This window comes from Leptinotarsa decemlineata, unplaced genomic scaffold (genome assembly GCF_025532065.1).
Source record: "Leptinotarsa decemlineata unplaced genomic scaffold, Ldec_3_MD MMD2_tig00002082_RagTag_RagTag, whole genome shotgun sequence".
Taxonomy (NCBI): Eukaryota; Metazoa; Arthropoda; class Insecta; order Coleoptera; family Chrysomelidae; genus Leptinotarsa; species Leptinotarsa decemlineata.
In genome coordinates, this window is record NW_027412573.1 from 6,894,086 (window position 1) to 6,916,735 (window position 22,650).

Sequence of the window (22,650 nt, forward strand, 5' to 3'; positions counted from 1 at the left end):
AAATGAAGTTTTCTTAATATTACCACTGGCTATTTCACAGCTGCTGTTATTCCTCTTCCTCATCATGATTATTCTACCGTCATAACCGGATTTAGACCACGGAATTCCATTAGTCCCCATGGATACCGATCGATGAAATCTAAGTCCTTTGCTACTATCCGAATCATCTGAAATGGAAACTTCGGAAAGTGGCTGAAAAAAATTTGTTTCAATTAAATTCCGATCATCTGTTCAAAAATAGAATAATTTTTCGCTCCATGACATTGAAATGATGAGAAACGAATGCCCTATATTCGAGCTAGTCTTTAGATTTCATAAAAGACTTGGAAACTTGAAATATAGAGAATACCCACTATACCTTAAAGCAGGGGTCTCCAAACTTTGAAGCCTTCGGGTCATAATGATTTTTTCAGTTTGTTCCAAGAGCCAATTTCCTCCCTTAACTATATTTCTAGCCTAGGATAGTCGCAAAGTGCGTGACCTAAGCAAACTTACGCTTTTTTTGCATTTCAATTATTATTGTGTATTGTGACACTTAACGAGTAATTATCATTCTGTGTTTTCTTCTTCAACTTATCACAGCAATAGTAACAACAATTAGGTAATCATTGGCTGTCGCGGGCCAAATTGATGACAGTAAATCATTGGCTGTCGCGGGCCGGATTGATGACACTGGCGGGCCGGATTTGGTCGGCGGGCCGTAGTTTGGAGACCCCTGCCTTAAAGAGAAAGATATTGAAATATACACTAACTTATACACAATTAAAAAGCCTAACAATACGAATTAAATAGTTATTATATTATATGAAATGAATATAAAATTGGTCTTGTTCCAAATATCCCACCCCAAACTTGTTGTTCAAAGGTGATTGACAATGTTTCATGATGAATTTCACTAGTTCGGACTTCCATTGTCTAATATATAAAATGATTTGAAATCCCTGAAACAATAATTTTTAATTCTTCTTTTTTTTAAATTGTTTCAGAGATTTCAAATCATTTTATATATTAGACAATGGAAGTCCGAACTAGTGAAATTTATTGTTGACCACTCTCTCAAGAACATGGAAACCTTCACATTGCCTACCACATTCAATAGATCGTTGGTCTAGTGGTTAAACGTTTTTTTCTTGAGTTTTTTGTCCTTATTTTCCTATGAAGTTTTTAGTGGGACATCTAGCAAATTCGGAAATCCAACAGCCAATACTGATCTTAATATCAAGTCAAGAATCTATCTCTTATTAGTGGAGGCAGAGCCTGCTAACCAGGATGGTTATTGAGGAGTCTTTCAGTTCACTGCTACACGTCACCGAGTTATTTCAAAAATTTGATACACAATCCTGATATAATTAATAAAAGCTACACTCTGGCAGGAATAGAATGGATACTTTTCCTATTTCATATCCAGTGATAAATGATTTTCTTCACTAATAACTAACACTTTGCATGTGTGTGGTTTGAAATATACGTAAATCTTCAATAATTGCATTCGTGCTCAAAAGAGATATTTCCACAGACGTCTGCGCATGCGTTGCTATCTGAAGAGAGCGATATGCATACGCAAAATTCAAAATCTTAGTTAAATTGTATAAGTGCACGCAACCATAGAAAAGTGCACTATTTTTGGTATCGGATGTGTATACTCTGGAAAATTTATATAACAACACTGCTGCTATCCTTATACCATCTTCCGAAGGTGACGAAGTAACGTGGGATAACAGCGCCATATTATTCATAAGTTCCCGCCAAAAGCGGCCGCCTTTTTGGGCTGATAGTCCTGCACGTCGTCTTGAGTTCGTTCAGGTTGGAGCCCAACTCCCTTGCCCTTTTAGCTGATCTTTGTCGAAGAAGGACAAATGGGTTCACGACTGAGGAGATATAGCGGTAAGAACTCCTCAGACATCAGTACCGCCCTTCACGGGATACCCCTACCTGGCTGGGGTGGGATGGATGAAAAATCTATTCGTCCTTTAACGGGGGACGTGAGAGCCTCATTCGACAGAGTGTCGGGGCCTTCTATATCGGGAGGGGTCGTCTACAGCATAATATATAGCTTCCCTAACTAATGGATTATCGTGAGTTTCCGCACTATCAAAAACTCGCCAATTCCTCGACTGAATGGACTGCCGAATGGAAAACGGCTGCAAATCTCTGCGGATGGCTTCATTCCGCACGAACCAAGGAGCATTCACAATCATCCTCATTAGCTTACTTTGCAATACCTTCAGAATGGAGATATTATATTTCGCCGTTTATCCCCAGACGCCTGAAGCATACATGATGGCAGGCTTGTAGATGGTAATCTTGTTCTTCAAACTCATTTCAGATTTTCTGTTGATCAGAGGGTACAGACTTGTTATCCGACCCTCGATCTTTGACTTAACGCACATAATGTGCGGGTTCCAAGTGAGCCTACGGTCTATTAGAAGGCCGAGGTACTTTACCCGCGCTTGCCAGTCAATCTTCCTTCCAGAGATTCTCACTTTTCTGGCCAGAGAAGATAGTAATCTTCCCATGGTTATCGCCTGAGTCTTGTTCGGATTCACTCGGATCTTCCAATCGAGGTACCAGCGCTCGAGGTCGTCCAATGCACGTTGCATATAGACGACGCCGAGCTCTCGACACATGGAAGACGAGAGGAGAGCCGTGTCATCGGCGTATAGGGATATCTTCACACGCTCAGGCCTCGGAAAGTCGCTGGTGTAAAGTGAATACAACGTCGGAGAGAGCACGGCCCCTTGTGGCGAGGATATCTCTGTTATCAGACAGAGAGCCCTCTACTCTAACCTGAAATGTTCTGTCTTTCAGGAAAGACCCAAACCACCGAATCAGGCCCCAAGGCAGGTCGAACGCGATTAATTTTCTGCAGAAAGCCTTCGTGCCATACACGGTCAAAGGCCTTCGAGATGTCTAACAGTACAATGTGCACTTTTTTGTTATTATTCAACTCCTGGATGGTGTTTTCGACTAGCTTTACAGTCTGTAACTCAGTGGAGTGTTCTCTCCTGAAGCCAGATTGTTCATCAGGCAGAACATTTCAATCCTCAACTTCTTCGTCGAGCCTTTGGAGAACAAGTCTTTCAGCCAGACTGATCGGGCGATAGTTCTGTGGGAACAGCCGGTTCTGACCCTGTTTTGGGATCATGACGACGATCGCATGCTTCCACCTTCTGGGGAAGTGTCTGAGGGTCAGCGAACAGTTTATAATATGCAAAAGGTATTCGACGCAGTTGTCCGGGAGCCTCTTCAACAACTTGTTGGTTATTGAGTCGACCCCCGGAGGTGCTGATAGTCGTCACTACTGTATCTATTTATTGAAATGAAATTATTGCTTAGATACGATTTGAAGAGAAAGTAATGAGTCACAAACTAAAAGATAATTTGTGGCATATTAGGGTCCTAGAAAAAAAATCAAATACTTACTCTCTGTCCAGATGACGACGTACCCGGACGAAAATTCTCTGGAAAGTCGCGTTTTCTCAGAATCTCATTGTAAAATGTAGGCTCATCTATAGCCTGATTAGCCCCCAGAGACTGCAGGCACTGAAAAGAAGGAGGAGGTCCGAATGGGCTGATGCAATCGGGAGGGGATATGTTTTCGGAAACCGACGGCATTATGCTGGCTGATGATGTCCTCTGGTGAGATATAGTAGGTTCGGCAGAGCTGGCTAGATCCAACAAGAACATCGCGTTATTCTTCATTATCACGTGAGGTTCTAGTCCCGCAGATGGTGACGATAACGTATTCACGGTTGCGAGTCTTCTGCTGACAGCCGTCTTGTGTCGAATGTTCGACGGTTTTCCGCCTTTACTCAATTTCAAGTACTTCTCACGACAATTTTCGCAGAGCAAATACCAAGAACTGCCAGCTAACGAAACAAATTTCAATTGAATTTGGTTCAAGAAAATGATTTGGATTTCTACTTACGGGTTCCACCATCTCCGCAATTTCCGGCCCATCCTAGACAATAGCTTCCTCCGGAATTATACCCCTTACCTCCGGCATGTTGGCCGCAGCCTGGATGAGATTGGTGCATGTGATAGGTTACTGGGTGAGGAAAATTGTCGCCGCACAGTTCGCAGAGAGTGTCTACACCGGAAGACTGTAGGCAATTGGGCAAACTGCCTAAATTCTCTGGAAAAAATTCGGTTGTGTTAAATACCTGAATATCACATGTTTATATATGTAAGACTCATAAAACCAGTTTGAATATTCACCCAAAACAACTTCAAATCAAATATTGAATAAATGTGAAACAACTTTCATAAAAGATCTGAAGTGGAAAAAGTTGACATTATGATTGAACATTGATATACATCCTACAAAATTTTTGTTTGTAAAAACCAAAAGTGAAATATATACAACGTGACTCACGGTCGATGGTAGGTTAGACGTTTCTGGAAAACGCAAAGCATAATTTTTCTGATAATTTCACCTCTCACATTTCCTTACCTGTTCAATCGATCTAAAACATTTTCAGCATTGCGGCGTTGCCACTTCCATCAAAAAGTCCTACCAACTTTATTTTTTTAAATGGAACACCCCGTATATTAATACATTTTTGGAACCGCTCTGATATTTTAATACTTTTTTGTGAATAATGTCTTATACCTATCTCTATCTGTTTTCGAGATAAAAAATAAATTGTGCTAAATATGGTCCAAAACATAGCCTTAATTGAAATTAAGTACATCAGTACTCTCAATTCATGAAAAGTTGATATTTTGATGATAGTTTGGACAAACTCGAAATATTCAAATAACACCAAGAAATCGACTCCATATCATACAGGGCATGCTAAAATTTCCATTGTGCATAAAAGTAGTCAAAAGTCCATTTTTTCAAATGAAACCCCCCGTATATTACTCGGTAAATTGAAAGATGGTGAAAAATGCTTCAAGATGATATACATGTTCCTATACCTAAATCGTCAAGTTTTCTTAATAAAGTCGCTTCTTCTAGAAACATAATTTTTTTTTAGAATTTGGATTTAGGTAGCAGTGGAATTATCAAGCTTATAGCAGTTCGGTTACTTTTATAAGTAATTTACAAAGAGTTATCGACGGTGTTTCGAATCATCTTCCAAAATGAATGCAAATATCGATTATTCAAACGAAGTTCTTATGAAATTATTTATTATACACATGAACAAAGTGATCAAATCATTGTCAGAACGTGTAAAAAATTCAACCAAATGTATCCTGAATTAACACCAATGAACGAGAGGAAGTTTGTAAGGTTACAAAATAATTTCCTTAACTATGGCTCAAAAATCAGTCATTTCTAGGTAAAAAGTAAGATTTTGTGGGCTAAAACATGTGAAAGTACAGACAATAACAGAATAGGATGATTCAAAATAACAAAATTATAAACAAAATATCACATTTTCACAATAAATGCTGAAAATGTTGTCCATTACATTCTAAAGACTGTAAAATGTTTTTTTGTACGCGACTTGTGGTTGCTTTTTCAATTTCCTGGGGATCCAGATCTTCAATACTCCGCAATATTCGCCGTCGCAATTCTTCTTTAGTAAGGACTGGAGCACTGTATACCCTTTCTTTTAAAACACCCCATAAAAAAGTCAAGTGGGGTGAGATCGAGTGATCTCGGTGGCCAATCCCACGTCCTTAATATTTGGAGATATATCTCTGCATTCAGTGTGTTCATAAATAAAAAAAGCTAATTTTATTGTTCTTCAGAATACAGAAAACATTCAGGTCAAATTTTTCTTGAAAACCCATTTCTTTTGTAACATGAGGATTATGATCAGCCCAAAAATGTTTATTCCTTTTATTGAAAATACCATCCCTGGTAAAATTTGATTTGTCGCTCCACATTATTTTTGACAAAAATTCCCGATCTTCCTGTGTATGAATCAAAAGGGATTCACAAAAATACATTCTTCGTTCGAAGTCTTCTGCTTTTAGAGCTTGAACTTTGGTAAATTTATACGGATGCATTCCGTGATTTTTCAAAATTCGTTGTACTGAAGCATGCGATACACCTAAATCTTTTTCTGCACTGCGAATGGAAGCTTCTGAATATACATAAAAATATGCCAAAACGTTAACAGTATTGTCCTCATTTGAAGTAACAGGTTTTGGTAATGTTGAAGGCGCTTTTAACATGGAGCCGTAGTTAAGGAAATTATTTTGTAGTCTTACAAACTTCCTCTCGTTCATTGGTGTTAATTTAGGATACATTTGGTTGAATTTTCTTCAAATTCTGGCAATGATTTGATCACACTGTCCGTGTATAATAAATAATTTCATAAGAACTTCGTTTGAATAATCAATATTTGCATTCATTTTTGGCGATTTTTTGAATCACCGTCAATAACCATTTATGAATTACTTATAAAAGTCACTAAACTGTCATAAGCTTGATATTTCCACAGCTACCTAGAAATCAAATTCTTTAAAAATTATTTTTTGTACAACTGTTATTGAAAATCTCTTTGATAGAAACACTTCAATCAGAACACCTACCAAAAAATCATTTATAAAAGTTCACACATGCAGTTCGTGCATGGTAATATTAAATCCCTGTGAAGTTACTGACGATGACGAAGTAGTATTCAGTCCAACTGTAAAGTCCTTCATGACTAACCAATAATCCTCCTTAAAATAACGTGAGTTGGCGTATGTAGTTGTAACATATGCCTTGTAATCCAAAGATCGTGTGTTCAAATCCCATGGACCCTATAATTTTTTTAATATCAGCAGTAACGTTATACAAAAAAATTTGTATGATACATTCGTTAAAAGTGATTTTATTTTGCTCGTGAGTTTGCTCCACTTGGTGACGCTCGTTTTGTAATAATCCCCACTAACAAAATAAAATGCCACTTTCAACATTTGTAGGTAAAACGTGAATAACAATTTTTCCACAAAAACGGCTTTATTAATAAAACTTGACGATTTAGGTATAGGGACATGTATATCATCTTGAAGCATTTTTCACCATCTTTCAATTTATCGAGTAATTACAGGCGGTTTCATTTGAAAAAATGAACTTTCGACTACTTATATGCACAATGGAAATAATAGTAATTTTAGCACGCTCTGTATGATATGGAGTCGATTCCTTGGTGTCATCAAAATATCAACTTTTCATGAATTGTGAGTACTGATGTACTTAATTTCAATTATGGCTATGTTTTGGACCATATTTAGCACAATTTATTTTTTATCTCGAAAACAGATAGAGATAGGTATAGGACATTATTAATAAAAGAGTATTAGAATACTAGAGCGATTCCAAAAATGTATTAATATACGGGGGCGTTCCTTTTAAAAAAATAGAATTGCTAGGACTTTTTGATAGAAGTGGCAACGCCGCAATGCTGAAAATATTTTAGATCGATAGAACAGGTAAGGAAATGTGAGAGGTGAAATTTTCAGAAAAATCATGCTTTGCGTTTTCCAGAAACGTCTAACCTACCATCGACCGTGAGTCACGCTGTATATATGACTACCACCAATTTTTATTATGATAACTGTCCTACAATAGAAGTATATAAATAATTCGTGAATATTCCACTAGAGAAGCAGATGTTAACAGTTGAAACAAAACTCACCCAAGTAATTTCTAGGAGGATTTTTTTTCTTTCTGCATTTCCTACTTTCCCTCTCAAGGTGAGTGTTTTTTTCTCTACTATCGTTCTTGTCACTTTTCTTGGTTTTAGCATGAACTGGACTGTTTGCAGTCATTTGCTGAGAAACAGCTTGCAAGCAGTTCGCTGTCAACTCTTCCCACAAATATACTAGAGATTTCAATGCTGGCGGTAGCACCGATATCGTTTGATATCTGCAACAGAGGATAAATTTGTTGAATCGAAATGTTGTGCACACTATTTAACCCTCAACTGGTAACATACGTCTGAGAGACGCGGCTAGTTACAAAATTTGCCACAGGTCGACTTAGCGCTGCAAGTGCAACCTCTCCTTCAGTGTATACCTTGTGTGTTTACCGGCAACAAGGACTCAAGTTGTTTGAGGTAAGTGCAATTTTTTTTGTAATTTTTATGACAAATTTACTAAAAACCACTACGTCTGTGAGATGCATGTTACTTGTAATGTACTTAGTTGTGTTCGTCTCAGAGACGTATGTTACTAGTAGTCGCGATATTTATACACGTTTTTGAGACGTGTGTTACCAATAACGTTATATTATTTGTTTTAGATTCTCGAAATACTATATTGGAATCATTGCTAGACTTGGTATTTTAGTTTTTTCTTCCATTCTTGCACTTTATATTTACAATTTCAATCCTGCACTTCTGTTTTTTATATTTGAAAAATATTTTAACCCATTTAGTGTTGATAATTCATATTTTGTATTATAATTTTATATTGTAAAATTTATAAACTTTTTCTTCAGATCTATCTTAGTATTGTTGTTTTTTGTCTACTGTGTTTCAGCAATGTTTTCTGCTAGAACAAAGAAAATTATAGCAATGGTCCTCCTGCCACAAGAGGAAGAAGCACCAAGTGACGAAGACTGGTTCTGATGATTCTTTTAGAGTAGACGATCATATAGAAGTCTCTGAACATGAAAGTGACACCGAAGACGATCCACAAATTTCAGACGAAGACGAAAGAGAAGTTTTATAAGAAGTCAATGAAATTTCAGAGGTTAATGTTCAATCCCCACCTGCAAGAAGGGTGACTAGGAAAAGAAAAAAATGCAGGGATGAGAATCTGATTGACGATGAAGAGGAATCTGAAGATGTCGAAGAAGAACCAAATTATTTTTAAAAAAGATGTTACATCTGGAGTTCCGAAGAACCAAAATCAACAAAAACTCCCGTACGAAATTTGATGAAAATGAAACTTCCAGCTTTGAGACCAAGTTCAAAATCCCTTGGCGAAAATCCTGAAATTGAAGAAGTTTGGCGACTTTTGTTCGATGAAGATATGATCAATGAAGTGGTCATTTGGACTAATAAAAAGTTGGGAAAAATGCTGGAGAAAATAAAGGAGAAACAATCCCGAACTATAAAGACACTGTGATTGAAATCTAAGCTCTCATTGGACTAATGATGTTGTGCGCAATATTTAAATCTGGGAAGGAAGACCTTTCTTCGCTTTTCTCAACTGGGCCTTCAGGTCGTCCAATTTTTCGAGGAGTTATGTCGCTCAAGAAGTGTCTTACACTTCTTCTGGCACTACGATTCGATGATGAAACATCAAGAAAAGAACGAAGCAAGACTGATCCCGCTGCTCCCATTTCTTCTTTGTTCTATAAATTTATAGACAACTGCCAGAAAGCATTTGAAATAGGGAACCACCATCGATGAAATGCTTGTCCCATTTCGAGGAAGATGTCAGTTCCGCATATACATGCCAAACAAACCGGCTAAATATGGTTTGAAAATTATGTGCCTAACTGACGCCCATACATCTTACCTTTATAATGCGTACCTATACATGGGCAAAGACAGTGACGGACAAACTTTGTCTCCAGAAGAAAGATAACTTGCAAAACCGACTCAAAGTGTCATTCGGCTTTGCAAACCGATCGCGAAATCGAGACGAAACGTAACTGCGGACAATTGGTTCTCCTCGTTAGAGGTTATAAGAGAACTGGAAAAATGGAATTAACATACGTTGGTACATTGAGATCCAACAAAAAAGAAATTCCACCGGAATTTAAGGCAGACAAGAAGCGACAAGTAGGATCCAGCTTATACGGGTTTTCAGAAGAGGCTACACTACTTTCATACGTTCCGAAGCCCAACAAAGCTGTCATCCTGACATCATCCATGCATAGATCAAAGTACACCGACACCAGTAACAATAAGCCGGAAATAATAAGCTTTTATAATTCCACGAAATCTGGTGTGGATAACTTGGATAAAATAATTGCGAATTACTCGCCAAATAGGCGTTCCAGACGTTGGCCTCTAACTATATTTTATAATATGATCGCAGTGAGCCTCGTCAACGCAGGAATTATATACGCAAGCTACGATGACACGCCCGTGATCAAGAGGTTTGATTTTATTCACAACCTCGCGAATGTATTGATCAAGAAGCAACTTGAACGAAGACTCACAATTCCGAACCTTCCAGATTGCCTAACGAAAATTGTTAAAGAAATTCTGGGCGTTGAAGACCAAGCGCCAGCCGGAACGAGGGAAATAACGGATAGGCTTCCCAAAAAGAAAACTTGTAGGTACTGCTCATACGAAAAAAGAAGGCAAACCGCGTATAAGTGCATCAAGTGTGAAAACCCAGTTTGCCTAGAGTGTTCAAAAAAAGTTCGCAACGAATGTGCACCAAGTGTGTTGTGCCTTTTGTTTACCGATTAAATTCAACTTTTTATTTGATTAAAATATTAAAATAAGTAAATTGTAAAAGAAGCTAAAGAGTAATCCCCATAATGTGAGCAAAGTAAGGTTCACAGCCTCAAGTTATTTTTTTTTCTATTTTAATTATTACTTTTGCATTTTTACAAATAATTATTATACCTATATATTTTAACTTTTATTACTTTGTTTTTTACCTTCGATGTTTATAGTTTTTAACTTTTAAATTTTATTCAATTTTTTTGATGTTTTTTTAAAGAAATGAACCAAATGTATGACTAATATTTTAAGAACTATATTTTTACCTCTGTATATTTTTTATTATTAGGTTATCAGATTTTTGTGTGTAAACAATATTACAAGTAATTCTTAAAATATCATATTAATTGTAGTAAATGAATAAAACTGTTTATAGACACTTAATCTTCTTAAAGATACCCTAAAATAACCAATTTTCCTGGGTTGCGTCTGTCAGACGTGTGTTACTCATAGGGCACTACTTTCACGTGTTTCCAGTTGAGGGTTAAGAGAGATTGAAGTTGCCAATTCGATGAACGCTTACATTCCACTGGATTACTTTTCTTCAGTACCTTCAATCAGGATTATCTCTATTCCCATTTATAAACTATTTAAAACCACTTCTAACGAAAATAAATTTTATATTGGTGCCCCACGTTGGGCGCCAGAATATAAGTTCACCAATGATTATTTCTGAGTGGTTTCTATTTATGTGACTGAAATTAGAAACAAATACCGGTATGAATTCTCCACACTTATATTCATGAGAAAATGGACAAAAACTCAAAGTTACACTCCAAATGTTGTTGCCAATTCGGTACTGCTTAGACAAAATGCAAATAACAGCAAAGGTATGGATAGCTTCTCGGAAGATGTTTCCTAGAGATATGAACTGAAACGAGAAAGAGTGACATCACAACTATACTATCGGAGAATTTTTCACCTCGGTTACTTTGGCAATAAAGTTCAGCAATATTTCGTATTCTATTCTCTTTCCCGAAACAGTGAAAAATGTATTTTGAAGGCATCATGAATATTTGAAATGACGGAAACTATAGAAAATAGTGAAAACTAAACGAAAAATCCGAGCAGGGGGCGGTATACTGTTTGTCTGTCTGATTTTAATCAGACAATCTGCCACCTTCATATTTTGTTATAGTGGTGACAACTGGAAATAAAAAAATATGTCAGAAATGAAATAAAAAAACCGGCCGTCGGGGGCGGTACAGATCCAGTAATATTTTTATTAGAGACTCTGCCATCTTCATGTTTTGGTATAGTGTTAAGAAATGGAAATAAAGATATATGGCCGAGGTGAAATCAAAAAACCGGCCGTCGGGGGCGGTACAGGTCCAGCAATATTTTTATTAGAGACTCTGCCACCTTCATGTTTTGGTATAGTATTAAGAAATGGAAATAAAGATATATGGCCGAGGTGAAATCAAAAAACCGGCCGTCGGGGGCGGTACAGGTCCAGCAATATTTTTATTAGAGAACCTGCTACCTTCATATTTTGGTATGGTGTTAAGAAATGGAAATAAAGATATATGGCCGAGGTGAAATAAAAAAACCGGCCGTCGTGAGCGGTACAGATCCAGCAATATTTTCATTAGAGACCCTGCCACCTCCATATTTTGGTATAGTAGTCACAGCTGGACATAAAGAAATATGGCCGAAGTGAAATCAAAAAACCGGCCGTCGTGAGCGGTACAGATCCAGCAATATTTTTATTAGAGACTCTGCCATCTTCATGTTTTGGTATAGTGTTAAGAAATGGAAATAAAGATATATGGCCGACGTGAAATCAAAAAACCGGCCGTCGGGGGCGGTACAGGTCCAGCAATATTTTTATTAGAGACTCTGCCATCTTCATGTTTTGGTATAGTGTTAAGAAATGGAAATAAAGATATATGGCCGAGGTGAAATCAAAAAACCGGCCGTCGGGGGCGGTACAGGTCCAGCAATATTTTTATTAGAGACTCTGCCACCTTCATGTTTTGGTATAGTATTAAGAAATGGAAATAAAGATATATGGCCGAGGTGAAATCAAAAAACCGGCCGTCGGGGGCGGTACAGGTCCAGCAATATTTTTATTAGAGAACCTGCCACCTTCATATTTTGGTATGGTGTTAAGAAATGGAAATAAAGATATATGGCCGACGTGAAATAAAAAAACCGGCCGTCGTGAGCGGTACAGATCCAGCAATATTTTCATTAGAGACCCTGCCACCTCCATATTTTGGTATAGTAGTCACAGCTGGACATAAAGAAATATGGCCGAGGTGAAATCAAAAAACCGTTCTTCGGCGGTGGTACAGATCCAGCAATACTTTCGTTAGAGCCCCAATCACTTTCATATTTTGTTGTAGTTTATTGATTAAGTATAAAGAGAAATGGCAGATAGGAAATTAAAACCGGCACATGCAAAATAAATACAAAATTATAAACAATGAATGGCAATGCAAACTGAAATATATTACTTATTAAAATCTCAAAAAAAAAAAACAAAACGTAAATCATATCCTGAAAAATGCAATTATATCATAAATCAAAGTCAACGCAAACTAAATTTTACAACAAAACAATCTCAAAACACAAAATATCTTAAAAATCTATATCTAAAGCCATTTGACATACTCATCAAAAAAAACATAATAAATCAATATCAATACAAACTGAACTCTATATCACAATATAATATCAAAAAATTAATATGAATAAAATTCAAATCGGGAGCCTATTGGTAAAATAATACAAATTTATAATAAATAGGAGACACTGCGTACTGAATTCTACAGTGCTTTTCCTTAAAGTTTTTTCCTTTTATTTTTTGAATGAATCATTTATCACTATTTTTACCTACTACAAAATGGCGGCACATTTAATAATTACTTGAATACATCGATGTTCAACTTCATAAATTGACGAAATAAGCTGACTTCACTTGTGAAAATGTTCGAAACGGTTGTCTTGAACTTTTTGACATAAGAACAGCCTAATCGATATTTCACGTCCAATTTTTTCTAAAACTGTAACATCGATATTTCTACAAATATTCATTATTCTCTGCCTATATCTAATATCGAAGCAGATTTAGTTTCGTACAATTTTGCGCTTGAAACAGCCCCATAAAAAACTCCAAAGGTGTCAAATCTGGCGGTTTTTTGATTTCACACCTGACATATTTCTTCATTTCCATTTCTTAGCACTATACCAAAATATGAAGAAGGAACATTGTCTAATAAAAATATTGCTGGATCTGTACCGCCCCTGACGGCCGGTTTTTTGATTTCACACCTGATATATTTCTTCATTTCCATTTCTTAACACTATACCAAAATATGAAGGTGGCAGGGTCTCTAATAAAAATATTGCTGGATCTGTACCGCCCCCGACGGCCGGTTTTTTGATTTCACACCTGACATATTTCTTCATTTCCATTTCTTAACACTATACCAAAATATGAAGATGGCAGGGTCTCTAATAAAAATATTGCTGAATCTGTACCGCCCCTGACGGCCGGTTTTTTGATTTCACACCTGACATATTTCTTCATTTCCATTTCTTAGCACTATACCAAAATATGAAAGTGGCAGAGTCTCTAATAAAAATATTGCTGGATCTGTACCGCCCCCGACGGCCGGTTTTTTGATTTCACAGCTGACATATTTCTTCATTTCCATTTCTTAACACTATACCAAAATATGAAGGTGGCAGGGTCTCTAATAAAAATATTGCTGGATCTGTACCGCCCCTGACGGCTGGTTTTTTGATTTCAGACCTGACATATTTCTTCATTTCCATTTCTTAGCACTATACCAAAATATGAAGATGGCAGGGTCTCTAATAAAAATATTGCTGGATCTGTACCGCCCCTGACGGCTGGTTTTTTGATTTCAGACCTGACATATTTCTTCATTTCCATTTCTTAGCACTATACCAAAATATGAAGGTGGCACAGTATCTAATAAAAATATTGCTGGACCTGTACCGCCCCCGACGGCCGGTTTTTTGATTTCACCTCGGCCATATATCTTTATTTCCATTTCTTAACACTATACCAAAACATGAAGATGGCAGAGTCTCTAATAAAAATATTACTGGATCTGTACCGCCCCCGACGGCCGGTTTTTTGATTTCACCTCTAACATAGATCTTTATTTCTATTTCTTAACACTATACCAAAATATGAAGGTGGCAGAGTCTCTAATAAAATAATTGCTGGATCTGTACCGCCCCCGACGGCCGGTTTTTTTATTTCATTTCTGACATATTTTTTTATTTCCAGTTGTCACCACTATAACAAAATATGAAGGTGGCAGATTGTCTGATTAAAATCAGACAGACAGACAGACAGACAGTATACCGCCCCCTGCTCGGATTTTTCGTTTAGTTTTTACTATTTTCTATAGTTTCCGTCATTTCAAATATTCATGATGCCTTCAAAATACATTTTTCACTGTTTCGGGAAAGAGAATAGAATACGAAATATTGCTGAACTTTATTGCCAAAGTAACCGAGGTGAATTTTTCAGCATTTTGTAGACTGACTTGTATAGTACGCGTAAATCATGGGAGCAATTATTGTATAAATGTGTATCAACGGATCCGTGATGACAATCGCCAGTTGAAAAATAAGACCTCATCAATTCTCATTAGTTTTGAAAATTATCGTTCGTAGGGGGACGACAACTGGTTAACGGGCGAATACTTTTTAACCTCTCACATACAAAAAATCTTGACTTTTATCTACAAATTTACTCACCCGTAACTATCTGTTGAACAAAACTTTTCTCCTTCTTCTTTTATAACGCCCTCGTTCATTTTCCTCCGGTTTCTGTTGGCACTGGCGTTAGCGGCAGATCTAGTAAGCGATTCCAAGGTGGAGGGCTGAATATGCAAGTAAGTCCCCGCGTTGCTCACCTCGACTGAATGTCGCTGCCGCGCTTTTTCTTCTTTACTCAGCTCTCTGTGTCGCTTGTCCAGAAGCGGTTCTTGATGACGGGTGACGACGGGGGCGCCTTGCTTAGGAAGTGTTGGATGAAATTTCAAGAACGATGCACACGCCATTGCGTCGTGGACGATACCTTAAAGTGGTTGATTAGGCAGTTATGTAACATTCTGATTAGAGAATATTGGAGATAAAAGGTCAGCTTGGCTCAATGGTATCAAGTAGGTAATTTAATTTTTGTGTATTTTCACTTACCTTCATGCCATAAGAAGGCTGCAAACACAGCCCGAAGAGATTCGGCTACCGATGGGCTCATTGCCTCCTTGACAGTCTCGGAACCGTAACTGATTTTCGTACTGGCCGGTAACTGCTGCAAATTTGCGGGAGAAATGGCCCTCTTCGGTCTAATCTTAGCGATATTTCGATCCTTACGTGCCATCTTCGGGGAGACTTTTTCCTCTTTTCCCATCGCCCCTATAGAGAAGTTGGTTTTTATCGGTACATTGTTGCTGTTTTCTGGAGAGGTCTGAGTGCCGGTTTGAGTGAGTTTTTTTGAACTCTGTTCCGAATCCTACATGAAAGTAAAAAACAATATTGATTTGATTCATAGAGGTAGGGGAAGTGAACAATTTTTCTTATTATGATTTTATCAACTATGGTCAACCCCTTCGAAAATCAATAAATGTTTTGATGTCAACTCTTTTAACGCTCCCCCACTCCCATATAGTTCACTTCCTCTACGAACAAGCCTGCCTCAAATAATCCTTACAGTGGAATCCTTGGAATATTGCCTATGAAGTGGGCTACAGTCTGATCTCGTGTGGAAGGAACTACTGCTAGGGCAAGGTGAAGTTTCTCTCGGTTGGGTGGCTTGGCTGGGTGACTGTGATGTGTCTCGTGTAAGGCTACTTACCAACGCGCTAGTGTCCGACTGATTCGACCCTCTTCTTGCAGCCGATGATTCGAATCCAGTTCCACACACTGAAAATAAAAAAAGCGCTTCAAGAGGACTGGTAACTTGTGGAACGTGAATGCATCCGTACCTAACGGCGAGACCGCCATGCTCTTTGGAGATCCGAACACTTGGGCGCTGCTACTGGTGCTATCTTGCTGGACACCCGTTCTGTCTGAAAAGCAGAAAGTTTCATATAGAGGAGAGGCGGAGTGAAAACATTAGTTTGGAGGCGGTTACTGTTTGGAGGATTGGAACTATGGCTTAAAATTATCAAAATGAATATAAGTTTCTCCCGTTCCCCCATAGCATAAACGTCATCCATGATACCAACAGAAGTTCATACCACGGTCCAAAAGAGATTCGTCTTCCGTCTTTCTCTGCAGTTATCACTGCAAGATAATTAGTTGAAATCAGAACTTTAAGACAAATCATTCGTGGTCCAACACCAGAAAGCTCAGTTTCGACCTGACATAGGCCATACTGAAGATGCTAGACTGGACCAAGACTATAAACCATGAATGCATTGATGAACTGAACTGTCCTGAAGAACAAGCCTGAGTGTAAGTTAGTATAAACATCTACCTGTATAAAGTCTTCATTTAGGATACCGATAGATGACTGAAACCACAAATATCAATTATAAATGAGGCCCTCGAAAGCGATTATTAGTTGCAAAGCCATGATTTGACATCGACTCTTTAAGGAGATTCGTTCTCTGACTTAATCTGCAGCTTTCACTGCAAGGCATTACTTATGTGGACGCTTTGTTTTGGCGGTGTAGTTGTGGCAATATTACTTTGGGGTTTTCTGACTTTCTTAATATATCGTTGTGAAAGCTTAATCGTTCTCTAGTGTATTCATGTTGTATACGTCAAAAGATGAAATTTTTAATGTTCTGCATACAAAATATTACTGGAGTTTTTTCCCCACATCAACACCTCGACACGTGTTACGATCACCAAGTGATCATCTTCAAAGAGGAAGATAAACCAGTTTTATCTTCAGAGAGGAAGATAAACCAGTTTTATCTTCCTCTTTGAAGATGATCACTTGGTGATCAAAACACGTCTTGAGGTGTTAAAAATAACGATTTGGTGTTGGGAAAAAACTCCAGTAATATTCACTACTATATCAAAGGTTCTAAACAGTGCATCATATCTGCATACAAAGATGGTACACTGGGAAGATTTCGCTTCCTATTTGAAATTTCCGCCCAGGAACCAGTAAGGCATACCTCATTATTAACAAATACGAGTAATTTTGAATCGTCCACTCTGCGAGATTGGACGAACCAGAGGTTCGCCTGAGAAGAATAATTTCCGACTTATAATGTAAGAGAAACTGGTTCAAAAAGTAAAAGACGGGAAAGCCGTTTCTTAAGGACCTGACTTACATGGGACACCAACTGGACTTGAGCTCCTACTCATGATCTTGGGAGATAAATTAGGACACCTCGGACTCAGAGATCTTCTAGGAGTATCAGGAGGAGTTATTCCATTGCCATTTGCAGCACTCTCGCTAGGTCCCTTGATAGACGAATGATCCGATGATTCACTGTAATAGTAAATATATCATTGGGAAAACTACAATGAAAATTTACATTATTATGCAACTTCGGTTAACAAACTACGCAGTCGTTAGATTTTCATTAGATGACCTCCAATATTGATAAGAAATTTGACTTCTCACTCAACAAAGTAATATAAGATAAAGTTGCTCAAGAAGGGGTTTCACTACGAATACAACTTATAATTGCGATTTATGTAAAATATTGAACGAAAATTTTGTAAATATTGGTATAGTCGAAGTAACCGATATAGTGATCTTAAAGGTGTCGGCGAAGTCAAAGGCCAAAAAACCAATACAAAGGAACTATGCCGCAACGAATTAGTCCACGTGGACTGAAGAATTGGCGGTTCGTATTGAATAATTTTTACTAACCGAGTTTTATGATTGGCTGAAGAGTCATAAAATTGAATTTGAAGTCAAGTTACGGTGACCAACAGAATGTAGCGATGAGTGCCGCCGATGTGTGTGTTATTAAAGGGGAACTGTTGGGCACTTTATCTTTTACTTGAACTATACCAAACTTCTGTAAATTGTTGAAGATTATAATGCACCAACATCTTCAATTAATGTGTGTTATAACATTTATATTTCATTAATTTTTATGTATCAAAACTCTGACATTCCAAAGTATTTTAAAAACACAAAAATAATTTTCATTTTCAAGTTCTGAAATAATATGCAAACAATATGAACACAAATGAGTAATAGTTTTTGATCTGAAAAAGCGTAAAATACAGTGGATTATAGACTGTTGACCTCTTACTCAGAAAACTGTGGCATCAAAGGAAAAGCAAGACAGATATTTGAGACACATCTTGAAAATGGAGTAATAAGCATTCATATTGGAGAATACGAAAGCAGACATGATTCAAAGGAAAAGGAATACCTGAAAGCTCTGTTATCGGATCCATTTCATTTCTCATGTATATTAAAAATTTACAGTAAACAGAACTTTCAACAAAACATTTTGTTCGTTAGATTGATTGATGTAGCCGTTACTACGTGGTAGGAAATCATAATGAAGAAAAGAGAATTGAAATTTTCTGTTTTTTACCATTTTTATTTGTAACTAACGTTACTGCAGTTTCGTCCTATAAGGACATTTTCAAACTTATACATTGAACTCATGTAATATATCCGATTATATCCCATATGTATAAGTTTGAAAATGTTCTTATAGGACGAAACTGCAGTAACGTTAGTTACAAATAAAAATGGTAGAAAACAGAAAATTTCAATTTTCATTTCTTATTTATTTTGTTCGTGCTAATAACGCTTCAATTTTGTACTCAGGAAAGAATCCTTGTTATTCAAGAAGCAATAAAGGAGGGGAGAAAATTGACTGGGAATTAACAAATTAAGACTTAATATGGATAAAAGTAAATTCATTATTTCATTAATTTCGATTGTGACAATCGCCAAGATGAAAATTATGAATATTTAGAATAATCATGCACAGATCAAGGCTTATATGCAGCCAGTATACTACAAAAATAAAAATTTCTTGACAAAATTCAAAATTCTCAAAAATAATCAAGAACATAACACTACTTAACAAGAAATCACAAAAGTTGTTCAAATTCTGTATTTTAATTTGTATATTATTAATGTACAAAGTATATGTATTAATTTATGTATATGCATATAAAATACACAAATTTTATACAAAAGTCACAATAATAACATACAAATGAAATATAATAATATATAACATTTGAACTACTTTAGAAATTCCTTGCTGAGTAAACTGTTTTTTAGATGTATGCAAAGATTCAACTGTAATATAATTAATAAAAAATCAACTGAAACATAATTATGTCGAAAAAATCCTTCGAACCAGAAATAATTTGAAGAGAATAAAATCCGGGTTAGTAGGCCGAGGTCGAATGAAACGTTAATTACCAAACGTTTCGTCCTTCACTGCCGCAGACATCACCAGTGGTATGTGCATAGGGGGTGGTGAGGATGATGACAGTGTTTACTTGCGTGTTAGGAATCACGCGTTAAAAGGTAAGACCTCGTTAATTCTTAGCTCGTACAAGTTTCGACTTCTGAGGGTTGTCGTTCGTAGGGGTGCGACAGCTGGTTAACGGAAAAAACGGAAAAATAGATTTTAAACAGATATATTTAAACAGAATGCTCACTCTTGATTGGTCCGCACATTTGTTGGGTCGTTCTTATTGGTCCTCACTAATAATTGGTTCACATTGTTGACAGGAATGCCGCTGGTGGGATGTCGATCGGAGTTGTATTCTAGAATACAACAGTGTTTAACTGCGGACCAATCGAGAGTGAGCATTCGTATTAATACCCCACCATCGCCCCCACCACTCTCGAAAACTGTAAAAACGAGTTAATACGTAGCTTGCCAGTCAGCCATTGCTGATACTTCGAGATGTAAGCTTCGTCTTCGCAGTCAACGTAGATACCACTGAACCACGGCCCACGAGCCTTGATTTGGTTCTCTTTATTTGTGATTTCGCCGTTAAAGAAATAATTTGTTCAGAAATTTGTATTCTAAAATATAAACAAATGAAAAAATACTTCTTTGTGTCCTCTCCCTTGAACCACTTCGGGAGACTGCTGAGCTTTCCTTCCTTCTTCTCCTTCTTCGGCGTTCTCACTAGCTCGGGCTGCGCACTCTCTCCAAAAATAAATGGATTCGTCGACAAAACCTCTTCTTTATCTGCCGTATTTTGAGCGGAAAACGAGAAATTCGCCTCGTTTGTCTTGAGGGAAAAGTTGAACCCTCTCTTCTGCTTCCTGGAAGCCTCTGCGTCGCTGGACAGTTTCGGACAAGCGTCGCTTTCGTTGACGTTGCCAAGATACAGGACGTTGTTGTGGCCGATTGCCAGCGACCATGCCTCCGAATCGGAATTGAAGCAGTATTTGTCTTTGGTCGCCGTGTCCAGCATGACCCAGCATCCGTCTGAATTCACGGTGTACTCCGTGACGCCTATTCTGTTACCCAAGACCAGCATCCCCACAGGGGGCGCTTTGAAACTCGGCCTGCTTCGGACATTGTGGCCAGAGGCTCCGCATTTGATTACCTGGTAGTTTATGCTGGACGTTGAGGATTTGTTTCTGGAAAACAGTCACAGGATAATGCAAACGAAATATTTAAAAAAAAGATATGCGAAGTACATTAAATCAACAAACGAACAAGATATCATTGAAAAATGTTTACCAAATATTTCAAATATCCGCCAAAATCAATTCGGGTAGGAAGCAAGTGGCAAGTTGTCCACTGTACTGATAATTGATTATGATGAGCTGCAAACTTTAGAAAATATACCTTCTATGTGTTTTCTTTTTACTACTGTGGGCTTGAAAATGTTACAAATTATTGAACAGGTTATTGACTCTGAAATCGTTTTTTGGGTAAGTTTGTAGCTGTTCAGAATGTAAAAACAGGACGTTAAAACGTGAAATTCTAACACGTGCTGAGCAACCGAAAAATCTTATGACACTGAATCCTTTGTAAGAAGCAAATTTCAAACCGTTTGACGCGAGTTCAGGATTAAATTGGTGCTAAAACAAAATGGACTATTAGAAACACTAACCACCATTAGTGAGGAAGAATTTTATAAACTGTTGAATCAAAAAGTACAACAAAAAATGTACGGCACTGTAAAGAATATGTACACAAACAAAGGGTTATGGATCCAAATGTATATCCAAACAAAATTCAGAATATGAAGTAAAAAAAACTGGCGGATGTTATAGGATATCAGGCAAGATGCGACCAAAGTAACCCTGGAAATGGTGACAAATGAATTGTACGTTAAGGAGGTTGCGTTAATGGCCATATTACGATTGTGCACAGCTGGTGTAAACCTTGAAGTAGGAATGGGTCAATTGAGGCTGACCCTATGGCTAGAAGCGCTCACTGGGCAAACTTTGCTGCAGGCAACCAGTGATGCAATTGAATCCGGGTTTGTGTTTAATAAACCCTACAAAATACAAATAAAACAGAACATAGAGTCAGATGCTACAAATGCAATACGCATAAATACAGACGGCTCAAAAACCAAAGAAGGCTCAGGATGTGCTCCAGGATGTACTCCAGATCACTAAGCCTAAGGATTATATGGGGAATGGGAAAAATACCAGCGTGGTTCAAACAGAACTGGCTGGTACCTCAATCGCCACAAAAGAAATAACCAGGAAAGGAATGTATGGCAAAAACATAACAATCTGCACTGATAGCAGGTAATCCCTATTAGTTTTGAACAGACAATGTGTTACCTCAGGGCTAGTACTAAAGTGCCACCAAGATTTGCGACAATTGCGGAACCAGCCAAACGTCACACTCATGGCATGGAATCAAAGGATGCAATCTTGCCAGGATCATCCTGGGCGACTCTGTAAAGCTGGCGACGAAGAAATATCTGGCGATGACCAGGAAAAATCTACGCTTAATAGTATTTCTGACTGGCCGCTGGCAACTAAGGAAACACCTCCATAATATGAGGCTAGTGTTCACACCTCTATGCAGGATGTGTGAACAGGAACATGAATCTGTCAGGCAAGTCCTATGTGAGTGTCCGGAGTTATCGTCAATGAGAGAGTGTGTGTTCAGCGAGTCTCGGCCTACACCAGCCGATATAAAGGAGATGTCTCCCAGTGACCTGTCCACATTCCTGGAAAGGACAGGACGGACGATGACCTAGGAGGACAACTTCTTGAGAGGATGTACAATGGGTCACATGTGATCTAAGTGCTGTAAGTCTACACTCACCCTTCCTACTCTACAGATAAAGACAGAAGTTGTTACAAATAAAAGAGGACAAGGTACGATTGAACATAAAGAGCAAAGTGAGTTAGCAAAAGCAGTTAGAC

At 37.6% G+C, this 22,650-nt stretch overlaps 1 protein-coding gene across 2 annotated transcripts in view; it reads right to left on the reverse strand.

The window, feature by feature from the left end:
- The window catches only part of hiw (MYC binding protein highwire), a 216,379-nt gene that overhangs the window by 26,726 nt on the left and 167,003 nt on the right, over positions 1-22,650 (reverse strand). For both annotated transcript variants that reach the window (XM_074176913.1, XM_074176914.1), the window contains exons 31-40: positions 20,353-20,892; positions 17,633-17,793; positions 16,328-16,411; positions 16,054-16,265; positions 15,540-15,855; positions 15,099-15,420; positions 7,584-7,813; positions 3,929-4,135; positions 3,424-3,869; positions 24-192 (exon numbers count right to left, since the gene is read on the reverse strand). In XM_074176913.1, coding sequence (XP_074033014.1) covers positions 24-192; positions 3,424-3,869; positions 3,929-4,135; positions 7,584-7,813; positions 15,099-15,420; positions 15,540-15,855; positions 16,054-16,265; positions 16,328-16,411; positions 17,633-17,793; positions 20,353-20,892 — 2,687 coding nt within the window. The remainder of the gene's footprint in view (positions 1-23; positions 193-3,423; positions 3,870-3,928; positions 4,136-7,583; positions 7,814-15,098; positions 15,421-15,539; positions 15,856-16,053; positions 16,266-16,327; positions 16,412-17,632; positions 17,794-20,352; positions 20,893-22,650) is intronic.